The sequence below is a fragment of the Nematostella vectensis genome, chromosome 4, assembly GCF_932526225.1.
Source record: "Nematostella vectensis chromosome 4, jaNemVect1.1, whole genome shotgun sequence".
Taxonomy (NCBI): Eukaryota; Metazoa; Cnidaria; class Anthozoa; order Actiniaria; family Edwardsiidae; genus Nematostella; species Nematostella vectensis.
In genome coordinates, this window is record NC_064037.1 from 5,056,811 (window position 1) to 5,080,853 (window position 24,043).

Sequence of the window (24,043 nt, forward strand, 5' to 3'; positions counted from 1 at the left end):
TTTGGAGGCCCTCAAGGGCGTAAGGGTGGTGTGGGAACGTTACGGGAAAGGTCATAAGAAATAGCTTATTTATGCATGGTGGCCGCCGTCTTGGATTGATGATGGAAAGAAAATGGCTTCTTACTCCATCGGATAGCCGAGGTTCAAACGTTTTTTAGGAGCCTTAAATGGGATGACCTTTCCCCGCCCGATCTTCCGCCCCTGGTTCCCACGGCTCTTAAACTCCATTCAAGTATTTTCATTCAGGCGCATACATAAAGAGCCAAAGGAGTGTGCACACACGGCCTTTTTGGCTGAAAAAAGTACTGCCAAGGCAGTATCATTATTGTATTTGTATTGATGTAAATGATAAAATAATGATAATTGTTTACAGGTGTAACATAGAGGTTAATTAAAAATCAATAAATAGAATAGAGTAAACTAGGCTGTTTGTAAAGCATTGAGTTTTTTAAAATGCTTTATTAAATCATTATTTAATAAAAATATTTATCATTATTATTTTAATCATAATCATCATCACCATCATCAGGCTTTTCCCGATTATGCTAAAATTTTTGTGGCATTTTTTTTTAGAAAAGAGCATTTTTTTTTTCAAAAAGAATTGCTAGCATTTTCTGACATTTTTTATGATTGAGTTCCAGATTTTAGCTCTCAAAAAAGATAATTTTCCTAACGTTTTATAATTTTGATTTTAATTGCTCGGAGGGAGCGCAGCGACCGGTGAGCAAGTCTAATCTTGGTATGCGCATATTTGAAAAGCTGCTTCGTGTCCACACCACAGGCTTCCCAGTCGGCTGATTTGTATTTTTATTTCATGCTGATCAGCAGTCTTTTTAGCGCATGCGCGATTTTCATATAGTGGATGTGATTTTTCGTGTCCACACCACAGGTTTCCCAGTCGGCTCATTTGTATTTTGATTTCATATCGATCAGCGGTGTTTTTAGCGCATGCGCGAGTTTCATATAGTGGATGCAATTTTGGATGCAATTTTTCGTGTCCACACCACAGGTTTCCCAGTCGGCTGATTTGTATTTTGATTTAATGCTGATCAGTGGTCTTTTTCGAGAACCCCTACACTAAAACATGTTCGTCCCGTCCTCCGAGCATTCTCTTTATGTTAGAAACTTCTAGTTTAATTATTAATTTTATTTTTTTTTTCTGTCAGTGTTGACTGTTTGTGCATTGCGTTGCCAACCTTGTCCCCAGGGTCTTCTGGGAAATTTTCAATATGGCGTAAGCAAAGGCTGGGAAACTCCGAGACTTAGATGAGATCATAGCCCCGAAAATTGAGAAGCCTGAAGATTTGGAGGAGGATATAATGGAAACGGAGGAAATTCAGGAAGGGATCACAGATATGATTGCAAAGCTAATTTTAATCATTAACCGAGTGTTAATACTCCCTCCCCCGTCGTTCCGCCGTCTGTCGCTTCAACATCCTCTCCCCCAAGCACTTCTCCCATGTCTCAAAATCCAACCAATATAGATCCAACCCAAGTCGTGCCACCCTCAAACACAACTCAAGTTGTCCCGCCCCCAAACATTACTCACCCCAGTAATCAGCCTTTCATCCACAAGCAAGTAACTGCAACTCCTATAGCACACGTCTCACAAAGCTGAACTTGCCCGTTTTTAGTGGGGACCCTATGGAGTGGACAACTCAAGTTGTCCCGCCCCCAAACATTACTCAACCCGTTGGAGTGGACCCGTTGGAGTGGATGGCCTTCTGGGATTCCTTTAATGTAGCTGTTCACAGCAAGCCAGGCTTGCCTGGTGTAGACAACTTTAATTTCCTAAAGGCCCAGCAGGGGAGGCAGAGCGAGCAATTGGGGGCTACCTAATTTCAGGGGATTATAATGTGAAGGCACTGGCCACTCTCAAGGAACGTTTTGGGCAAACACACAGAGTGACGAATGCTCATATGACTGCCCTATTAGATCTGCGATATCCCATAAGCAATCTTAAGAGCTTGCGCCCCTATAAGAGCACTAGAAGCCCTCGGCAAGTCCCAAGACTCCTTTGGGGAACTCCTTATTCCTGTTATTTTAGGAAAACTCCCTAATGAAACCAAGCGCAACCTAGCCAGGATACAACAAGGGGGGGGACAGGACCATACAAGGTCTGAGGGAAGCTCTTAAGCATGAGCTTAAGGTTTTAGAAGCAGGATCCCCCTCTTGTCGGAATTTACACCCACAGCCTCATTCTTTACCGGGGTAAAGGGGCCTCATTCCCAGGGGAAAGGCAAACCCAAGGTCATTCAGTTCGTTTACTGTAAAGGGAACCACAGTACACATAACTGCACCACCGTTTCTGACCCTAAGGCAAGGTAGGACATTGTTGTCAAGTTGAGGCTCTGTTATAATTGCCTCTCATCCTCCCATATGACTGAAGCCAAGTTTAACTTACGGTCTTGGGCATCGAATAGTCAACCCCTTCTCCATCGTGCTGCCCTTGATGGAGTGAATGATGCCACTTGCGACAGTGTCAATGTTCTAGGCTTACGGTGGGACACCTCAACCGACACGTTAACACTGGCATGTAAAGAATTACCAGCACATGACGACACTCTTGTCACCAAGCGAGAGATCTTAAGGGAGTCATCTAAGATCTATGACCCACTAGGCCTCATCATCCCCATCTCAATCCGCGCTAAGATCCTTATCCAGGACCTCTGGAAGTTAAACCCCTGAATGGGGAGATAAGAGCTCGCTCAGCATTGCGCAAGAAATCCGACAATCAACCAATCGTACCATTCCTAGATGCTATCTCAGCAATCGTTCGGCCGACGAGACGACCCAGCTGCATGTGTTCGTGGATGCTAGCCCGAAAGCCTACGGAGCTGTGGCATACATTCGGCAGGCCAATCAAACTTCCTTTGTGATGGCAAGTCACGTGTCGCTCCAGTAAAGGAACTGTCACTCCCCCACTAGAATTGATGGCAGCACTGGCTGGTGCAAACCTTGCAGAGTACTTGCTTAACTCTCTGCAGAAGAATTTTCCTGATCTACAAGTGTTCCTTTGGTCGGACAGCCAGATTGTGCTCAATTGGCTACGCAGTAATAAGCAACTTCAGTAGTTTGTAGGTAACCGAGTCAGAGAAATCAAGCGTCTCTCTCAGCCATCTAGTTATCGTTACTGCCCTACACGCGATTATGCAGCGGACCTACTAACGAGGGGTTTAACCACAGCAGAGCTTCAAGCATCAACAGCATGGCTGCATGGTCCCTCCTGGATAACTTCAGAATGCGACTGGCCAACATGGGAATCAAGCACCACCCTTCTTGTTGAGATCCCAGAGGAAGACCCTAAAGTTAGCCCCGAACCTGATGAGTTGGTAGAGCAAACCAACTCTGAAGCAGACGCGACTTCAGTCGAGAACCCAAGCATCAGCACGATCATGGATCCCACTAGACACAGCACACTTAGGAAACTTCTACGTGTAACCGCTCTTGTACTGAGGTTCTTCCATAATCTCGGGAACCCTACTGACCGCAGAAACGGACCTCTGATGGTCACTGAGTTGACGAAAGCAGAAAGGACATGGATCCACGATCACCAACGCCATTCTTACGCCAAAGAAATAGCAAACCTTTCCGCCCATGTCAAGTCTGGGACCTCTTTGACACGCCAGCTACGCCTGTTCATGGATGACGATGGCTTACTTCGCTGTGGCGGGAGGATTCAAAATGTCCCTGTTTCTGAAACCGCCAAGTTTCAAGTTCTTCTTCCAAAGAAAGACTATGTGACGACCCTCACTATCCGTGACACGCATGAACGCCAATTACATGCTGGCGTTAGCTCGACACTCGCATTACGCCAGAAATTCTGGGTGCCTTTGGGAAGATTCCAAGTAAAAAGGGTCTTGAACAAGTGCGTAATGTGCCAAAAAGTGAACGGTGCTCCATACCGAGCTCCAGACGCGCCGCCATTAACAAGCCTCAGAGTCCGGGAGTCCCGGCCCTTTGCGGTTACAGGAGTCTACGGGAGAACTCTAAATACGACTCGAAGGCTTATTTCTGTTTGTTGACATGCGCAGCTACTAGAGCTGTACATCTTGAAGTCGTTTCAGATTTATCAGTCAAAGCATTCATTCTCGCCGTACGTAGATTCGCAAGCCGCCAGTCCATTCCAGACGTTATCATTTCTGATAATGCCAGTACCTACCAATCGCCGGCTGCTGAACTCGAGCACATGTTTAATTCACCAACGCTCAAACAGGAGCTCGGCAAACAAGGGATAGATTGGAAGTTCATCCCGAAGAGAGCTCCATGGTATGGAGGGTTTCGGGAGAGGCTGAACGGCCTCACGAAGACGACGCTGAAGAAAGTCCTTGGCCGAGCATCCATCAACTTAGTCACTCTCCAGACGGTTGTCATGGAGATTGAGGCTATCCTTAATGACCGCCCACTAACATATGTCTCTCCTGACATAAATGATGAAGACCCTCTCACACCATCCCATCTACTGTATGAAAGAAGGATTACCAGTCTCCCACATCCTGACACTGATTCGGACGAACTAACTGACCCGAGCTATGGAAACGATGCTCATCTCCGAAGGGATGCTACTCGTGTAGCACTAGTTATACAACACTTCTGGCAGCGCTGGAAGCAGGAGTACCTCACTTCGCTGAGGTGCTTCCATGGCGCAACAGGTGCAAGCGGTGAACACGCGTCAAAAAAGGAGATGTTGCCCAGATCCACAGCGAGAAGAAGAGGTTGAAGTGGAAACTAGGCGTAGTGGAAGATCTGATTAGAGGTGCCGACGGATGTGTACGGGCTGTAACCTTAAAAACAGCTAAGGGTCACACGAACAGACCTATCTCCATACTATATTCCCTTAAGTCACACAAACAGGCCTATCTCCAAACTATATCTCCTCGAGATTACTACTGATGTTGTGGAAGCTGAGACGCGCAGACAAGGTCAGCTCCAGTCCAACCAACCTACCCCCCCCCCCCCCCCCCCGGAGGATGTCTGAACTCATATAGAACTGACATTCATAGATCGACATTATCGTTATTATTGTTATTGGGTTCCCTGTGGGCATGATGTCACGAGATTGATGAGCCCACGAGGGATTTGTTCAGTTCATTAAAAACCCATTCAGACAAGCACTCTTTCCGTAGTTTTAATCGTAGTTTAAAATCCCCTCAACACGCCGATACATCGGAACACAATTCGAAAGGATTCTATAACTTACAGTAACTTATACCAGATCCAAAGTTCAATAAGATACTCAACCGAAGTATGTATCGATCCTAATAAGACTGAAATTACTCTGTGAGTCAGGCTCACCAAAAACTGTAACTCAACTCTGCCAACACGACTGTTGGGTTCTTGGATTGATTACCCTGAGTCACATCTCCATATTTTATCTGTGTGCAGCCTAAACACTTCTGTTAGATCCTGTTAGACCCAATCTAACTTCCCTAAACGTGGATCTCTCTACCTTATTTCTGGGGGTTTGACAGAAATTATTATAAAATCTTAAGTAAAAAGGCAGTATTGCCATGTGTCATAATTTGTAGTACTTTTTCACTTATCATTTGAAAACATGCATTGTATGAGCTTTATTCCTCTTATGAAAACTGGCATTCGACTTAAATTTTTGTCTTCTGACTTCTTCAGGGCAGACTTTATTCTTCTTAGGTATCTAGTACTTTTCGTATGATTCTTGCTGTTACAAGAAGGCAGGCCTTTTGCAGCATCATTATTTTGTTGTTGAAAGGTCGTTAGACAGGGTATCACAAAGATGTTCATTGGTCATGCATGAGAAAACTAGGAGTGTGAGAAATTAAGATTTTTTTAAAATCTACCAACTAAAAGGTAGCAGTGGGCACCGTTCTCAATTTTGATTACCTTTCCCTGGGCTATATTTATACCAAGCTTGTTCTTTTGTCCGCTGTATATAGATTGAGATTTTTTTCTTTTTTATTTGGTGCGCTTATTTACCCGACTAAGCTTGGCATTTCAGAAAATTCCCGGCGAACTTAGTAAAAGAAGATCGTTTTTACAGCTTTGCGCTGCGCCATTATAATCCTTCAGTTGAAATAAAACGCCGAATTGGCTACTGTCTATGATAGGAAAAGGGTAAACAGGGGCGAAATAAGCCAATAGGATCACGCTATCTGACAGGTCGGTGATGATATTCAAGTGGGTATCATTTTTGGGATACCTGTGGTTGCGCCTATCTCACGCACGATAAAGCTCGCGTGGGTCCCGAATCACTGCACGCGCAACACATTGCAAGAAGAGGCGGGGCTAACGAACTGCACACTTCAATGGCTTCCTGCAACCACGGCTCTACCGTCAAAACAGTGAGTCCTTGCCGCAATTTTGTTACCTTACGTGGATAAGAGGTTAATAATGATTGGCAAATAGATAGGAAAACATATATATTGCCACATGACTTCGGATAGGCGTTGCTTAGTTGATAATCGTATATGTTAATAATAAGCTACCAACTAGTTTTCATTGTTCAATATGCAGTTTTGATCTTGCACCGTGCATCTTACAGTGTTATTTCAAGCTTTTTTAAATCAATGTTTAATTCTTTGTTGTTGTTATTTATTTTTTATGCAAAACGATGCGGAGTGTAAAATATAGGAGCAACGTTTTTTTCTGAAGCGCACCGATGCTAGTTAGCCCAGACGCATATTCATTCATGCAGTTTACGTATTTTTATGATTTATAAAAGTATGCAAAACGTTTTATAGTGTATCCCTACAAGAGCAAATTTTGCAAAATTTGAAGTTCAGCAGAAATAAACAAGATTTTAATAGTGTTTTCCAATGAAGTCACAAACCTTTTTGCATACTAAATAATATCTTGTTGCGTATGACTGTCAACAAACTTGCATTACGTACGCTAATGCGCAAACTTTGCATAGAGCCACGTGTGGCTAAATTCAGCTCATTAACAACCAATAAAGCATAATAAACTTATTAATCATTAGGATTAGACTCTTGGGAATTGCGTTTAAGGTAGTACAGCTTCATGTTTTTGTCAGCAAAATGAGCACCTTAGAGCTTTAAAAATAAAAAAAGGGCCTGGTTTGTTTTCAAGATTCATTGCCATGAGTCGAGTTTTATTTATTCACAACAAATAACCGGCATGCCCAAATAGTGCAGCAATCCAATATTAAAATCACCGATGCATGAGACTGACATTGTTAGTACGATTCTAGACAAAAGGGACAACAATCAACTCGTGTAACCGCTAATGCTGACACATGGCTTGCATTGTGAATGCAAATCTTTTGGCGGTTATTTTTATTGTGCCGTTCAAAATTGAAAGTTTTCAACGCGCACTTGGGCTGCACTTTGAGTTCAAATTTTGGCGGTTTTTAGTATCTATTGTTCTGGCTTTATGACACGTGGATCGGCATGATCCTGCATTCATGAGAAAATGAATGTGGTGCTGCATTTTGATGTATTGAATTTTAATAATGTTTTGATCGAGCAATCAAAACAAAAAAGTTCAAAAAGGAGCTTTTTTATCGAAAAAAAAAACTAGACAAACTACAAAAGGGTATTGAAATAAGCGCAAAACGCGTTTTATAAATCCGAAGTAGACTTCTTTAAGATCATCGTTAAGAACATATTCAGCCTTAAAATGTCCCAAAAATTAGAACGGCCCAGCCTCAACTGAAAATTAGACGTTCTTATAAAAAAGAGTGTATTCTTATACATCACCTTATACAAAGGAGATAGCCCTAAAAAGCGCATTTATTATTGTTTGTTGGGGAGGCTATTGCGAAAAAGTAAGCAGTAATAATGTGGTAAAAAAAACTCATGTTTTCCCTCTTTTTACCATACACATTTATTGTTTAATTTTATATTTACAAAGACAAGTGTCTATTTACAAATAACTCCAATGCTATTGGTTATGAAATAAATTATAAACACTAGAGTATCTGCATAAGTCCCATTTCTCTTCAGAACCCAATAAAAAAGGTAGTTAGTGAAGTTATCTGTAATATTCAAGTTCAATATTCTAGTATGAATATCCTCATATTGTGTGAATATGAAATTCCCTAATGTATGCACTGTATCACAAACTAGCAGAAGTATGAATGCAATATGCAATTCCACTTTTATAAGTGTAGAAAACATATATAACCTGATATTGCTAGCAGTGTCCCCTTGGAATAATAATGATAAATAGTATGATGCATAAGCTATGGTAGAATGAGTACTACACTTTGCGCTCGTCATCACAATTATTTTCTGCATAAAACTCCGTCAGTACGTCCAAATTGGAATCCAGAACATCTACAAAGTTTTGAATATCCTCCATAACAGTGTATTGCTCTTCTTCTGCGCCTCCTAGAGCTTTCATGAAGTCTTTACGGTATGGTACAGCCTTCATGGCAAGCTGAAAAAGAGCAAGCAAACAGTTTGATAAGTGACAAGAAAATGTTTCTGCTGAAGTCTTGATGTATGTGGTAAGCACCTGTGACTACTTACACTAAACACTCCACGTACAAGGAAACCATGGTACTTTTTCAATGTCTTCTCATATGCCTTTGTGGCACATGGTGCTAGCTCACTGTTACCAACAAGAACTTCTTTCAAAAATGCAATAATAAAATGCAGGGCCCTAAAAAAACAAGAATAGTAAACAATAAAGTATACGATCTCTTCATCAGCTTACATTGCACATTACGGACAAAACACTTCTTCAGGGAACAGGTCAAACATTCCAAAAAGCCCTTCCCATTTCCCTTCCATCTATACACAGGGGCCAGGGGGAGGAGGTAGCTGCAGGGATTTCGGTTTCTAGGGGGATGCTCAAAAAAGTGGGGGAAGCAAGTTCCCTGCCACACCCTATCTGCCATCCCTGATATGATACAGATATGATACTTACTTCATCATTTTCATACTTTTATATTATATTCTCTGGACCAAGGTAATCATTGTCCAACAAAATTACAAGTAGATAAAAAAAGTAGAGATAAAAGTGAAACACACTGGTCACCCACATTATACGATAGGAGGCAAGGCCATAAGACTCCCAGTTATAAAATCTAGTCTTATTTCTAAGAAAGAAAAGGGGTGAGTCATCTCTCAAATCTACCTTCTTAGCCAAAGCAGAGCATCTGTCCCTGAATTCTTTGCTTTTGTTGTTTTATTCTCTATTTCTTTTTCCACAACGTCTTGCAAGGTTTTAAAACGTGCAGGATCAGTCTCATAAATCTTTCTTAATTTCTGCAGGCAAAGGGAGATTAAACAGCAATTATCATAATTTATGTTAATAATATAAATTATAATGAAAACATTTTCATTACCGTTATGTTGCCATTTATATCCATCTTCACTGGGGCAAATGCTGTTGATCCAAGTAAATCTAGAATAGACAAAGAGAATGGATTACAATTAAAAACTGATTAACACCAAATATCAAGACATGAAAGGTTGGTTAAGCAACCTACTTTAATTCATTTTGATCATGCCCCTATCATATTTTAACAATCTACAGGGCTCCGTAGGGGTGTCAAATCATTAGGATGAGAATTAGGCTGTTCCATAGTAGGATGGATCGGATATCACAGTGATTAATGTAGATTGTTTTAACAACTTTATTGAGTAGTTTAAAACTAAAATTCACATTTTATTCAAAGAAAAAGGGTGGAGAGAAGCCAGATCCAGGGGCTTTAAAGGGGCCAACTTATAGGTAGACATTTTGTACTCTTATACATTTCTAATACTAGAAGAGCTTCTTAAAATGTATCTTAATGTGGATTTTCAGTACATTTTACTAATGAAAACAAAAACAAAGCAATGCATTCTGGGGAGGTGGAGTCTCTTACTTTAAGGTGATGATGATCAACCTTTTTAGGGTGTGTTAAACATCTGGATTTATTTTCTTTATTTATCTCTAAGCTTGACAAAAAAGGATACCCTAATTAATTGTAGACTCTTATTTCACCCTGTTTTCTATCAAACACACTAGGAACACAAGACATAATATTGTATAGTAATGACCACAAAAGCTATAATCATGCACTTTATAGTAGACTTAGTATATGGCAACTGGTTGCTAGATATTGTCACTGATAGTCTGGAGATCTACAAGATAGACCTTTCAAATCATTCTTAATGGTTCTCACTGGGTAACTGGGTTCATTTTGTGGGAAGTCAAAATTGCATTTTACATTTGTAATTAAAGAAAATCTCTTAAATAGTATAAGTATTATTTTGATAACAAAATGATTTTCAGTTGAGTTTTGAATAAGTATGTATGCATTGTTCTCTGGCATAATAAGAGTAATTATAATACAATCAGCTCTATCATCTAAGAATTTCTTTTTTCATTTCATCATGACAGATTGGCTTCACAATTGTTTATATCTAGGCATTCAAGCAGGCAATATAAAATAGAAAACAGAATAAAATAACTAGTTTATTGTATACTTTTTATGCCTTGGCTAATGATCAATGATATCAAAGTATGTAACTTAGTTAATAAATTGAAATGGAAGAATGCTTACAGCATTGGGTCAATTAGGTAAGACGTATATATAAGTATAAAAGAAATTGATCACAGAGAGATTTTGCATAAAACAAAAAAGAATAATTTCGGGTTTATGATTCAGGGCAGATTAGCTGATTTGATTATACTTTTATTTCAAATAGACAGAATAAAAGAACTTGATTTTGGAGGATGGGCTAGTTGAGATTCGAGTGCCCAGTAAGTAAAAGTGTAGGATCGTAGTTTGAAGGTCAAAACAATCCGGTCTCTATATATTATAAACAAAAAAAATATTGGTTTTAACAGTCGCCAGATGTAAGCAGACTGCTGTGAGTTTAACGAGGAAATAAGTTAAAACGTGATCAAAAGCTCAAACTTATGCCGCTGTTTTGCTACTCACCGAAGAACGGTACGACTTCGCCGCAAGCATCGAGAAATGGCGCCGTTTCTATCCTCCGATTTTCGGGGACAGGCAAGAACTGATGCTTGGCCCGTGCAAAGAAGCTCATCGTCTATGAAAATCTATTGCTAAATAAGAAAACTAACACCACAGCAAATGTTCAAAGGCTCAAATCTGATTTTGTGTGGAAATTGCGGCTTTCCGCACCTGCGCACGATGATATAGAGCTGAGAGACAAATTATTCCACACTAGACGGGGGTCGGGATAGAGTGGTGCTTCCGGTGCTTTGAAAGCGTGCAACAAGATCTTGTGCCACGCGACCAAGGGTCACCGGAAGTGAACTCGCCAGTCCAAAATAAATTCCGTTACGAAAATAAATCCCAGTGAACCAATGCACACGCCGCTTCGGAGTAGTTTCCATAAACAGATAAATGATTTTTTTTAAGATAATGGAAGCATTTTTTCTCTTTATCTAATTTCAGACATGATTTTGCCTCTAAACTGTTAAACCCACTCAATATTTATTTTTATTTTTATGCAATTTTTAACGATGTTTTCCCCCTATGCGCTCTCGCCCACACAGTCGTTGAGATTGTATCGATGTCACTTTCTAATTTCCATCTTCGCTGTCATCTCCCTCTCAATAAATCGCTGTCTAAAGCGACTGTGAACAAAGCGGATGTCAGTATTTATTTTAATAAGATCTCTGTTATTTTCCGTCTTACCTCTGACACGCGTTTTTGGTGGTGTTTTTTCAAGTTTCTTGTTTTCGAATCAATGACAGCAAAATCCCCCTCCCTACCCCATCCGGGATAATTTGTCTTTCGCGCCTGAATGAAATCCGATGAACAGAGCTTCCTCGCCATGCCGTGTTCGCCGTCTGACTTGACAGCGAGACCATTCTGCGAGTATTGAGCGGTACACGTACCTACTATGTAGCTATAAGCGAGAAGGACTCGCGATTTTAAATATTTGTGAGGTTCTAGCTTCAAATTCAAGTTCTTCCCGCCTTCTCCACCCGAACTGATCTATGGGATGTGTTTTGTTCTTCTAACATGGCGTCTGAAACGGCCCCATCGGACATTCAACTCGGAGAAAACGAGGTAAAACATTGACTAATTCACATCCCTTTGATATCCTCATGTATACTTATAGCCCTACAATTATCTCGGCTAATTTTAAAACGTGTTATAAAATATTCGAAGCACTAGGTCTCTAGAAATGTTTTCTGTTGACCAAATGAACTGTCTAAACTACACGCGCACAAACTTCAACGTAATTTTAGTGGTATAACTTTGAAATTGAACACTCTTTGTGTTCCCCTCTCTTGGACTGTGTCCTGGAGGGTTTCTGTATAACGCTATTCCGTGGACTTATTTTTAATCATTATTGGCGCTATGATGTTTTTATATTTTTCTAATTTCATTGCCGGTCCCTACACGCTCGTAAATCGTTACAAGTTTTGAACCGGCATGTCGGTGTTCGCGTAACGAAATTGCATTCAGTCGCGCATGAATGGAACCGGCAAAAATCAGCCTTCGTTAGCATGATTATTCCTATCTGGCCGGCCCAATTCAAAGCAACAATCATCACCATTCATCTAGAATCTTTACGCAGTTGGTCAAATTTCCCGGTTAGAAATCGTTACTAAATTTTGGCTATGTTCCAAGCATTTATCAGGAGATCGAACAATACAAAACAATTTCTAGGTTCAAATGCGTATTCTGAAATTCTGATTTTGATTGCAAAGTTTTAAACAATCCTTAGAGTGTTTCGTGCCTCTAATTCTTCGAGATTTTAGCAGGAAACCAAATTTTAAGAGATGTTCTAAGGTAATTCGCCGTTTTTTGAATGAGAGAAAGGAACAGTTTTAGACTTTTCTTACGTCCTTTCCTTTGTTTGGAATAGGCAATGTATGTACATTAGAACTCGTCCGTATGGATGAAGTTCCCATTGCCCTAAATAACACTGTTTTGTTACACCCTAGTAATTTTGCTACACTTATTTTCATAAACATCTTTGGACTGATATTTTTTTATTGTGGTCCTGAATCTATTCTAGGCAAGGAAAAAGTTGTATATAATGTTTGAATATTTGAATGGATCTCGCATCGTGCAGCTGTTACAACGAAACCGGCTTTACTGCCTTATATTTTTCTTTTGTAATTATTAGTTAGTTCGTTATTTAGGTTTAGGGATTGTATATTTATAGTGAAGAAATTTGACAGGCGTGTGTAACACTTTTTGGTGGCCAATTTTATTACAACCTGTCCCGTGCGATGCGTGATATATATTTGATTGATCGCTTCATAGTGAATACAGGTAGATCTTTTAACCTCGGTCGCGCGCGATGGTTTAATAGAACAAGTGTAAAACTATTTGTCAGATCCTGAAATTTTGTCAAATCATTAATCGTAACTAAAACTCGAATTTACTTAAATTATTTAAGTAAGAGATGTTTAAATTTACAATGCCTTGTTGTCAAAAAAAACTTTGTTGCCTGATACGATAATAAATTAACATATCCATACTAAGTTTTGCTGTTTTGCCTAGCTTTGATTTTTAACATCACCTAGTATTTCGAACGCTTTGAAAACGTTTCGAATTGTACTTTGAAAATATTGGTAGGGTTTTAGTTAGATGAGCTAACGCGATGTGTGGCTTTAAATTTAAACAGATTCTCTCGCGCGGCCCGAGATGTTTAAATCCTTTGTATTGCTCATTGATATGGAGGGAGTGACCTCTCTGGCAAAAGCCTGCATATAATATATGCATTGGCATCTTATATGAACCGTCACCAATTATAGCCATCAGAACAGAGTAGACACTCGCCAACTGAGCCCTGTCGAAAGGCGACTTGTGTGACTCAAAGACCTGTTGTCCACTCCATGAAACTCATGGTTTGTCTAAAAAAGATATTTCACAATGGAAACGCAAAAAGAGCTCGCATCCCAAGTAAGTCTTAGGATGGGTTTAATAACATTTAAGGCATTTTCTCTTTTGCACAGTTTATTATGGTTGTCACAGTCCTAAGTGCGTACTGTTGCATATAGACGTTGTATTCTTTTATCTAGACAATGTGGACCAATCTTTAACTGAAAACGTTGAAAGCATGTAGTGGGTGATTTTGTCAACATTCGAGTATTTTATAGTGTATTTTTTACAACAGTTCTTGAGATATGAAAAACACCGTCTACCATGTAAGTGCCAAGGGGAACAAATTATGCCGCAGAAACACGAGTCATTTTTATCTGTTGCAAAATGCTTTCGTATGTCGCTATCATAAAGCAACGTTAACTGTTAACTCGGGTTTACTTCTACAGCAAGATATCACAAGCTTGAACATTGAACAATTTCCTGTGTGCTGACATGTTAATTATTACATTTAGTACATAATCTTTGATTATACTTTCTATTGTAGGCATTTGCTGAATTACACTCAAACATTTTCCGATGAGTACATCGCTATAATACTTTCTTTTATCTTTAACTTAAATCCAATGTTTCTGGCACACATTATTATTATTCTGGTCCTTCAAAAGCACCTGTGTGTGACTATTTGCAATTCCCCAATTTGCTAGTATGCCATAAACATGCAATTTTAATAATGAATGGTTTTGAAGTACATCTTAGAGTGAATGTTCCAGATTGCATTCTCTTTGACAAACGCCCTGCCTAGACTTTTGATTTTTTTTAAATTTAGAATTCCGAACTCGAATGTTAACTTTTTTGTGTTTTGAGGATGCCTTTATTTTGATCCCCATGCCACGAACAGGTGGGGTATATACTGATAAATAGCCTCTTTGTTCAGAATTCACTATCTATGTAATTATATCCCCGAACGGTTGACGAAGAGTCCCTCAAAAACAATAGGTTGCGATACCTCCAAGAGGATTTCTCATTACAAAGTGCCTTTTTATTATCTTTATATCTTTATATCTAACTTATTTTCTGCCATGCATTCCAGCCTAAATCTAGCTTTATTCTCCGAGTTTGCTTATGTATTTGGAACCCCGTTTTAATCCCAATTTACCTATAACCTCCAATTAACTTTTTCTTCGGTAACGAGCTCGCTGTCAAGTCTACGCACAGCCCCGTCTCGGCACCGAAAGGGTCCAAAGCACATTTAATATGGTAATTGCTTGAGTTCAATTTTTCAATTCCTAATTTTCACACGTGTTCTTTGAGTGTCCGAATGACGTCAAAAGAGATCAGATATGCATTCGAGTCGGTGATAAAAGTACAGTACGCGATTTGTTGTTTTGTTCTTCTTCTGCCAATACCGCAGCGCCTCCGTTAATCCCGCGAGTTTCCCGCAGCGCATTGCGAAAAATAGTACGACCCCGCAATAAACCATGAACTCAAAACTTCCCAAATTAGGCGATTAATTTTTAATCACGCGCAACACTCGTGCATTCTGCTTTCTGATGCTTTTGTCGTGGGAGGTACCGAAGCATCGCCCAATTGAACGCGTTCCTGTACGTTAGTCTGCACAGCTCGTGTTACTATGGCGACCACTAATGCTAATAACATCGCTGTGAACGTCGCGAGTGGGGTAAAATATAAGCGGGAGATTATGTCAATTCATGTGCGTTGCGAGTTGAACACAATGGGCTTAATCGCTGCGTAGGTTTGTTATTCGGGTAAGCGCGGATTGTGTCAGATCCTATGTTTGTGCTTCATTGGTCCAAAATAATTGTGTCTTGATGCATACAATTTTCTTACTGGCACACGCAGTTGAGTTTTTCTATTAAATCGCATTATATCTGTTTCACATTTGATTTATTTCTATTTTATTTGTTTCTTGTTTATATATTTTGTTCTCAAGCAACAAAATATTACCTCGACGTTCTATGACAATTTTAGGCCATTTCTAACAAAACAACGCAACGTCCCACAGAGACTTCCTTTCCCGCGACTTCGGGACACCCGCGGGATAGACGAAAGAGTTACCGTAATTACTCGAATAACAATCATGGCGCTTCCTTTTTTAACGTACAAGTAAAAATTATCCCAGAATCACAACCTTTCAATGGTAAAATGTTGTGGCGTGTTAGTACGTCCAGTTTTCGTTACTTTTCTTCTAACTAACTGCCCCTCATCATTATCGGGTACTCAAAAAGAACACGCTTGGGTGATGCGCTTATTCATTTATCCTCTAAGGCAAACCGCTTATTCGAGGGAGGCGCTTATTCGGGCAATAATGGCACTCTGGGCTGAAGAGCTTGTACTTGAACCAAAATTTTAAGTTGAGTATTAAAGGTTTTCAACTTTTAAGGTGCATTTTCTATGAACAAAAAGATAGTGCCTTTTTATGCGAGCTTTTTAGTAGGCAGACGTAACCTGATATGTAATTCTCCTAGCAGATGCTGTGAAAATTGCCATGAAAATTTCCATATCGTTTATTAGGTGTCGGGTTATTATAATCCGTTTTTTACTTGATTATGATTATTTTTTATTATTATCTTTGCTTTTTTTTTCAAAACGCCGCAGTAGGGTTTTTAATGTAGGGTATGTATATACGTAACTCTACATTTGCAGCTTGCTAAACTCTAATTTCTTAAACTTATAGTTTCTCCTGTAAGTATATTATTAACATAACAATGAATAACCTTTGAGATGATTAGCCAAAAACGCCTGTATGTCTAATATTTATTTATTAGTCTTGCAAAAGTGGGTCTTATTTTTATTTTAATAATAATAGTAAAGCAAACAATGGGTGCTTATCGATACTTCTATGTAACTTCCACCAGTTGTACTGGTGCGAGAGGCGCAGACAGAGCTAGGCACCAAATCAAACGACACCTTGTGTGTATTTTTAGTAAGTACTGTCACTGGGAGTGGTTACTGCCAGAAGGTTTATTTCGTTTTCTCCCTGAAATTTATGATATAGTTCAGGAGAGAGATACTTTAAATAAAAAAAAACATTGTGGATCCAAAGTTTGAATGAAAAAAAAAATTGTGGATCCAAAGTGATTAAGATAAAAAAAAAGGAATTGACTAGGTTTCGATGGAAATTAGCACCGTCAGAGTTACCCTTACAGATTATCTTGTTCAAATTGAATTTATCTCTTTCCATAAAATTCGAGATCATATGGTTTTCTTGGTTGTAAACGTCTAATTTCTTCTACCTATTCGTCATTGATTGACTAAAATTGCTTATAACGAGTGAAACAGTTCTCAAAAAGGCTTAGATTTGCTCGAACAGGAGATTTTTGTACTACCTGCCTGCCGGATTTACGACCTTCAATGTGTAATTTGGTCACAAGCTTTCTTTAAGCGTGGGTTAGCGTCGTGACTAACCGTTTTGACTGGTTTATGATGCAAGCAAACGCGTCAAACATACTTGCAGGACGAACCATTCGATCAAGGATTGTGCAATGGGCCCCGCCCACTCGAATACTGATCAGTCTCTTCCCCTTGACTTATGAAGAGAAAAATCAGAAAAAAAAATTATTATTGCGCGATGAAATCATTAAAAATGGGTTACTTTTACTGAAGTCAGGAAAAAGGACATTTTTTTTCAGGGAGGATTGCATTGAGTTGAATTACTCCGCCTCCTCAAAAGTACATGCACAGCTTTAGAGGGAAAGACAACCCGGAATACGAATTACAAGAATTGAGCAGAGGAGATATGCTCTGTTGTTTTATGTAGAGAAAAAAATATTGAACAACATTTATATATGTATATTTATATATTTTATATATTGTAGTGCATACTTTTAGATTATATCTGTATTTCGAGTGTGAGTTAATCCTAGACAAAAGAATATTCAATCACTCCCTCAATTGTCTTGATGATTTATCCCTTAGGCATAGTGTCTAGCCAAAGTCATCTCTACTAGTTTGGCTTAAGTAGCCTTATTTCTTGTGCGTTTGAAATACGAAAAGGTGTTTAAACTGGCTCATTCCGTAAACAGCTAAAGTGTAAGCTACGGAAAAGATGATGTTTAAAGCCATTCCGAGTTTGAAATTTACTGCATGTTTTGCTATCATTGCTTTCTATTTTCCTTTATGTAGCAAGGTTTGGAATACGGAAAGGCGGCGAATTTAAACGTCTTTTATCCTGTTAACAGTACTTCAGTTGCTACCGTTAATCGATACCAAGGAAGGAGGTTTTGGTTGGTTTCAAACGTATCGAGTCTACTTTGTTTGCGAGTGATACTAAACGGGCACGGAAAGCTACTGCCATGGAGTTCGTTACTTGTTGTACTTTAAGTGTAAGCCCAAAAGCAATTAAAGTACCCTGAAGCCGACAAATCTTTTAATGGAAAACAATATTCTACGTAATCACTAAAACCTATCTTACTATAAAAACGGCTCCTTTCTATTGATAAACCAAATATTAATGAAAAAATCAATTAATTAATCCAGGTATCAGCGAAATAGAGATAAAGTAAAAGGCTCAAAGCTTAATTGTCAAAAACTTGTGTAAAAAAAATAAACTGGCACTAAATATGGGAATTTGGAAAGTGTTCGCTATATAGAGGTTCTACAAATCATTCATTTATCTCTCTGTGTATCTGTTCCAGGTATTATTATACAAAGATGGGGACCCAGTACTTAAGGTGGAGCGGGGGACGCCACTCACCGTCATCAAGATGTTGTATAATGCTGACCCCAAGAATAAAGGCACAGTTATCGCCGCACTAAAACCACACACAGACGACCCCCTACCCTGCCTGGTGACGCTCGACAAATCCACACTCACACAGGAAAAATATGATATTATTGCGTTTGGTGAGTGGCATCTTACCAGCCAAGTAATGGTTTCAAAGGCGTGTAGCCTTGCCCTAACCGTACCCTGCTCTAAAAGGCGTATGCTGCCTGAGCCTTGTAGGCTGCCTGAGCCTTGTATGCTGCCTGAGCCTTGTAGGCTGCTGTCTCCAAGGTCTCCCTGCGGTCTCCCAAGTAGTTCCTGTAGCGTCTAGAAATCGCTGCTTCTGGATTTGATGTAGTCGCCGTTGAATAAATAAAAAGTCCTTAAATGTTTTGATACGTTATTGTTTTCCACATCAACCCCTATATTGTGCTTGTGCGGTCAATGTAAGCTTGTGTAAAAAGTGGCGAATTTGTGCACCCCGTCTAAAAGAAAAAAAAATACAAATCTGCTCCCCATCGGCCCATCGATTGTCCAAATTCTTTCTTCTATTATCTCCCTACTTTCACCTTTTCTCTTTTTTTTTCCTTTCTGCAGTTCACGTTCACATCCTGACCTGTTGCATTCATTTTTCCTGTTGGTCACGGAGTCTTTTCTCGTTTCAGAACAACCGAAGCCTCAACGTCTGGGCGAGTACCAGCTCACGCAACCTGTTATAGCCATGGGGCCTGGGGGCCACCCCCAGGGCGCAGCCATTATACACACCGCCGCTGGATGGCCGCCGGGCAATACCGCGGGCATCACCTATGCGCCTGTCAATCAATTATTACAAAATCACATGACGCTACCTCCGGGTCACCCAAACATGATTGGGAAGCCTGTGTTGCCTATGACGCACGCGATGTCACACGTAGCGCCAATAATAAGTAACGCACTGTCGAACGGTAGCGCTGGCCCTAATGTCGCTCCAGCGCAGATGGGCGCCTTTTCCTCGATAATCCCTAGAAAAAGCCCACTAACCCTTAAACCTTCGACGCCTTCGAGGCGTAAACGATCTGGACACAAAACCGCATTCCCGCGGAAAATAACCTTGTGCGTGCCGGATAACGTCACCGAATCGCCTGGCGTGAATGTTAAGAAATTTATGTACCCGAAGAGCAGACACGACGATAAGGAACCGACGGAAGATTACAATGAAGGCGCGGAGAAGCCAAACTCCAGCGTACCCTGTGACAGCACAGCGGGGAGTGGCCACGAGAACGGAGAGATTCCTTCACCTGCCAAAGACGACCGTGGGCGTCACGGGTGCAAGTCAAGCCCAATGTCGGAGCATAGTTGTAACGAGGATCACCCCGTCTATCACGGGCATCGATCGGACGGTAGTTCCCCCGAGCACGACTCCAGTATGGGCGAGAGCGATGGTCGGCCGATTAATATCGATAGCGATGAGCGGGAAAGCTTCGGGAATGACTCGGACACGAACATGCCGACTGCAACGCAGAGCGGGATCGTAAGTCTTTCGGATAACATGTATCGCGGCGGCGGCGGCAGTGATCGTGGTGGCAGCGGCGAAATTCGAGTCGACTCCGACGAGCGCGATTCCGAAGGTGATGATCACGTGAGGTACAACGCGCGCCAGGGCCGCGACGACGTGCGATTTATTCGCTCCGGGTGTAGATCGGAGAGCGAGTACCCACATGGCGCCACGGTACAGTACCCCACTGCAATAGTGCGGCTCGAAAACACGGTCCGGATAAAGACAGAACCCGTTGAACGCGGTCACCTAGACGCGCCAGATCGTAGTGAGAAGTACTCAAATAACGGAATGCCCGCGAGCGAGCATGAACCGCCGGGAGGACGCGACATGGAAGCGGAGCCCTCGAGTTACTTACCAAGTTCGTCTATGCGCAGTCACGAGGGGGGAGCTGCTGCGTTACACCCCGGTACGCCCTCCTTGCCCGGGACCACAGTACTACCCAGTGGTCTGACGCCGTACCCACCGAGCTACCCACGAAACGGCACGACTGAAGGGGTCGCGTTCCGGTGCGAACAGTGCCAAAAGGAGTTTGATACGTCGGCAGCGTTGGAGCGTCACAGGCGCTCGCATAGCGGTGAAAGACCCTACAAATGCAAGATATGTGGCTGGGGTTTTAATTTGAGTGGGAACTTGAATCAACATATGGCCATTCACCAGAAAGTGAAGCCGTTCAAATGCGTCTATTGCGGGAAAACTTTCGCGCGATCGAACGTTCTAAAGGCGCACGTGCGCTGCCATACCGGTGAGCGACCGTTTCAATGTGAACTTTGCGGAGCCAAGTTTATCATTTCTCACAATCTGAAGAAACACTTGTTGAATCGGCACCAGGTGGTGTGGGAAGAGAGGCGGTGGTCCGGCAAGGGGCAGAGCTGATGACAGGCGCCCTATGCATGATGGGAAGGTAACCCCAACCGCTGGGATGTTAGAATGCGGGCTTGCAATGACAAACCCTCCCGGTCGGTCTATGGAGAAAGCGGAGAACTAGCTGTTAGTCATGAAAGGCAAATTAAAGGTATGTCAGTTGTTTGGTAGTTTGGTAGAATTGAATGTAAAGGTACAGGTTATAAGGAAGAATAACGTTGCTAGTATAGACGTCAAGTTATAGGTATGGCTAGATACATCGAGCATATTGCCCGCCGTATAAAGGGATGCTGTACATAGGGAGTGCGGGAAGGTGAAACTGTTTATCTCGCGAGTCGTTTTCGTATGAGTAAGTCTTCTGTTAATGTAATTTCGAAAATACAACATGATCCTAGATTGGTGCAAAATTGTCAGATATAAGACTTTCATTCTGCATATTTAAAATATAGTACACCTACGAAAACGACTTTCCTGCCTCAATGGCGTTCTGAGACTAACAGATTCTTGTAAATAGATTGTTTGGGGTTGGAGAGTAATAAAGCGCGCTACATTGAGAGTGTCTCCTAGTGTGGAGTTCCTTTTGCGTATGTTCAATTGGTTAACGTTAGTATGGTAATCCAACGTCTGTAAGTGCCTATGTATGTTGTGCATAGATGACTGCCTCAAAGGCTGCCTCGAATCGGCAAGAACGTTTAGTGGAAGACTTAGACAAGGAGATGGTTGAGTATCTGGGAGAGCAGTCAGGATATAGGGATAAAGGGGGGATTAACTAAGAGCCAAATATCAATGGAACCGAAATATTGCTCGAAGATAGTTTGGGCAAAAACCTGACCTTAATTCTAAGTACTTTCTTCAATTCTATCAACTCTGGAAATCCTGGCACCTCTCCTCGTTCCATGTTTCTTCTTCTCCTTGTAAGATCCACCTGCCAAGCAGGTCAAAGTAGACTTAGCTATCATCTACATTCTAAATTATTATAATTGAAAATGTTATCTCAGGCTTGGGCCCCAACGTGAGGCTATTAAACTCTTGATCCGACTTGCGTCACCATTCTTTAGTACTAAAAAAAGGCTCTATTCTATTACACGACCTCAAACTAATAAGAAAGAAAGAAAGCAAAGAAACAAAAACAACAGTGTCACGCAAGGCGGACCCCAAGTCTTTAAAGGTACGGTAATACGAGCAGCAAAATCGTGCAAAAAAAGTTCGAAGGCGATGATGCGCGTTTTACTACCGGCGATGAACCAACTTTTGTCGCAGCAAAGGATAGACTTGTGCTTTCTGTTAATCCGCCATTTTTTTTCTCTCCTTGAAACTGATGTGTGACTTTCGTTCAACCAATCACAAACGCTATTGCAACTATTTGCGTATGGTCGACGTTTTTTTTGCTGCGAGACAAGTTGGGTTGATGTAGTATAATACGGGCTACATGTCAGAGTTTTGTTGCAAAAATTGGAACCATCTTTTACCTTCTGCAGCAAACTTTTTCAACTTGCAACAAAAAAAAATGCTGCAGAAAAAGTTGGTTCGCCAGTAGTAGAACGCGCAGCATCGCTCTAGAACTTCTTTTTTTTGCAAATGCTGCCACAAAAGTTGTACGATTTTCCTGCTCGTTTTACCCTCGCAGCGCTCCAAATGCATTATCTGACGCGCAGGACTGGTAACAATGAACGGGAAAGACGGTTACCGTGACGGTTACATATCTAGTTAAAAGCGCCGCGCCTAAAATAAAAAAAATTGACGGCGTATAAGGGAAATATCCAAAACCACAAGACAAATTATGTTTTATATCGGTATTTATCCAGAAGATGTAAAGTATATTTCATACAAAATTTATTTAACATCGTGCCATCGTATTCATAAAAGCTTACATCCATTCTGTGATTGTTGTTGCTTTCGATTGGACTGTTTCTCGTTGTGTGGTACTTCATGAATAACGTCATTTTTAGTCATGTTGTTTGTATTTGTTATTTGTTTGGCTGTGATGTTGTAAAGCATTGTAGGTCGTTTTTTTTTAATTACAAAAGAATGTTGTTCCGTGAAACGCGAAAGAGGAAAAAAAGTGAATATTTCCTTTCTCTTCCTTCGCCACTTCCTTTTCCTTTACTCTGATTTTTATTTGTGCATTTGCATTCTACGTCTCCTGTTCTTTGTCAGGTGCTTTGTCTTTCCCTCATGACATGCTATGTATGGAAATTACATTCCCATTCTTTCGTTATTTGGAGCATTAGGCGTTAAGACTCACGAAAGCGACGGGTAACCGTAAAGTAAATTATATCAGAACTTCCTTTCGCCAGTTATTTATTATTCATAGAGACAACGTTAAACGACTTGATCAATCGAAAAAGTCTGTTTTCGTCGTTTGATGATGTCTCGAAAAAATATCTTGTAATAATCTTGTAAGTAGACACAAACTATGTCCATTCTAAAGTTTTACAATTGATAATCACCCCGTAAATAAGGCTATTGGGCCACCTGACTACTGGACTTGTTTGGTGGCCACCCGACATTTCGCGGGCAAATTTAAAAAAAGGCGGGAAACACTCGCGCGCGACTTACCGGGACTTTGGCGTCACCAAACGAATCCTTTTAATTCCTATAGTTCTCTGTACAGGTGAATACTTCAACATACCCCTGAGGCAAGTAACATAAACCTAGCATTGAGAAGTCTATCTAGCTCAATTAGATGTAGTCGCCTTTGTGGGAGTTTCACGCTCGAAACACGTGCGCCCAAAAAAATTGAATAGAGCCGAAGTAAATACGGCACTTAGTATTATTTCATGTCACTTGCTCCAGGACCCGTCGTAATTGCATCAAGATAGCTGTAAAATTGTACAGCGTGTAAGATCTTTCGTTTGCATGGGTGGTTCTAGATGCTGACTCTGTTTTTTATGAGTCTTCTTTGACTTCGAAATAAAGCTAATACTAATGGCTTGTGCTTACGATTGTTGATTTTATTTGAGTAATTTCAAGGAATAGTTTCAATCTAAGTGTTGGCGTAAAGTTAGTGGTCTCTTTCTGGTTTGTCTAGCGTAGTAACGTGGCTTCTTGTCGAGAAATTTTACCCAAAGTATAACAGAGCATTGGCGCAGTATTGTGAGTGACAGGTACCAAAAGAAGGCGGTTCTCTTGCTGTTTTGTCAAGAACATAACATGACCCTTTTGTCGAGAA

The 24,043-nt window shown here is 40.7% G+C and overlaps 2 protein-coding genes across 4 annotated transcripts; one reads left to right on the plus strand and one right to left on the minus strand.

Annotated features, from left to right (window-relative positions):
• The first annotated feature begins 6,264 nt into the window (after nucleotides 1–6,264).
• LOC116618551 (myoneurin) lies at nucleotides 6,265–23,802 on the plus strand. Of its 3 annotated transcripts, none has more exons than XM_032382403.2 (3): nucleotides 6,265–6,317; nucleotides 18,406–18,613; nucleotides 19,139–23,802. In XM_032382403.2, the coding sequence occupies exons 1-3, from the start codon at nucleotides 6,282–6,284 to the stop codon at nucleotides 20,881–20,883; spliced, it is 1,989 nt and encodes a 662-aa protein (XP_032238294.2). In that variant the 5' UTR covers nucleotides 6,265–6,281; the 3' UTR covers nucleotides 20,884–23,802. The 3 variants fall into 3 exon arrangements, with proteins under 3 accessions (XP_032238294.2, XP_032238293.2, XP_032238295.2); XM_032382402.2 differs by lacking the exon at nucleotides 6,265–6,317 and adding an exon at nucleotides 11,635–11,977; XM_032382404.2 differs by lacking the exon at nucleotides 6,265–6,317 and adding an exon at nucleotides 13,588–13,828.
• LOC5512902 (glycolipid transfer protein) lies at nucleotides 7,809–11,117 on the minus strand. The gene is made up of 5 exons (XM_001633195.3): nucleotides 10,874–11,117; nucleotides 9,290–9,348; nucleotides 9,079–9,209; nucleotides 8,469–8,601; nucleotides 7,809–8,376 (listed from the first exon to the last, which is right to left on the minus strand). The coding sequence occupies exons 1-5, from the start codon at nucleotides 10,980–10,982 to the stop codon at nucleotides 8,197–8,199; spliced, it is 612 nt and encodes a 203-aa protein (XP_001633245.1). The 5' UTR covers nucleotides 10,983–11,117; the 3' UTR covers nucleotides 7,809–8,196.
• Nucleotides 23,803–24,043: the final 241 nt, after the last annotated feature.

Excerpts from the sequence above, each read along its gene's own strand:
- LOC5512902 (XM_001633195.3), bottom strand. The coding sequence starts at position 10,982 with ATGAGCTTCTTTGCACGGGCCAAGCATCAGTTCTTGCCTGTCCCCGAA. Across the intron at positions 9,349-10,873 it reads CGAAGTCGTACCGTTCTTCG|ATTTACTTGGATCAACAGCA; the intron begins GTGAGTAGCAAA and ends TGTCTATTCTAG. Across the intron at positions 8,377-8,468 it reads TTGTACGTGGAGTGTTTAGT|CTTGCCATGAAGGCTGTACC; the intron begins GTAAGTAGTCAC and ends GCTCTTTTTCAG.
- LOC116618551 (XM_032382402.2), top strand. The coding sequence starts at position 11,930 with ATGGCGTCTGAAACGGCCCCATCGGACATTCAACTCGGAGAAAACGAG. Across the intron at positions 11,978-18,405 it reads TTCAACTCGGAGAAAACGAG|GTATTATTATACAAAGATGG; the intron begins GTAAAACATTGA and ends TATCTGTTCCAG. Across the intron at positions 18,614-19,138 it reads ATATGATATTATTGCGTTTG|AACAACCGAAGCCTCAACGT; the intron begins GTGAGTGGCATC and ends TTCTCGTTTCAG.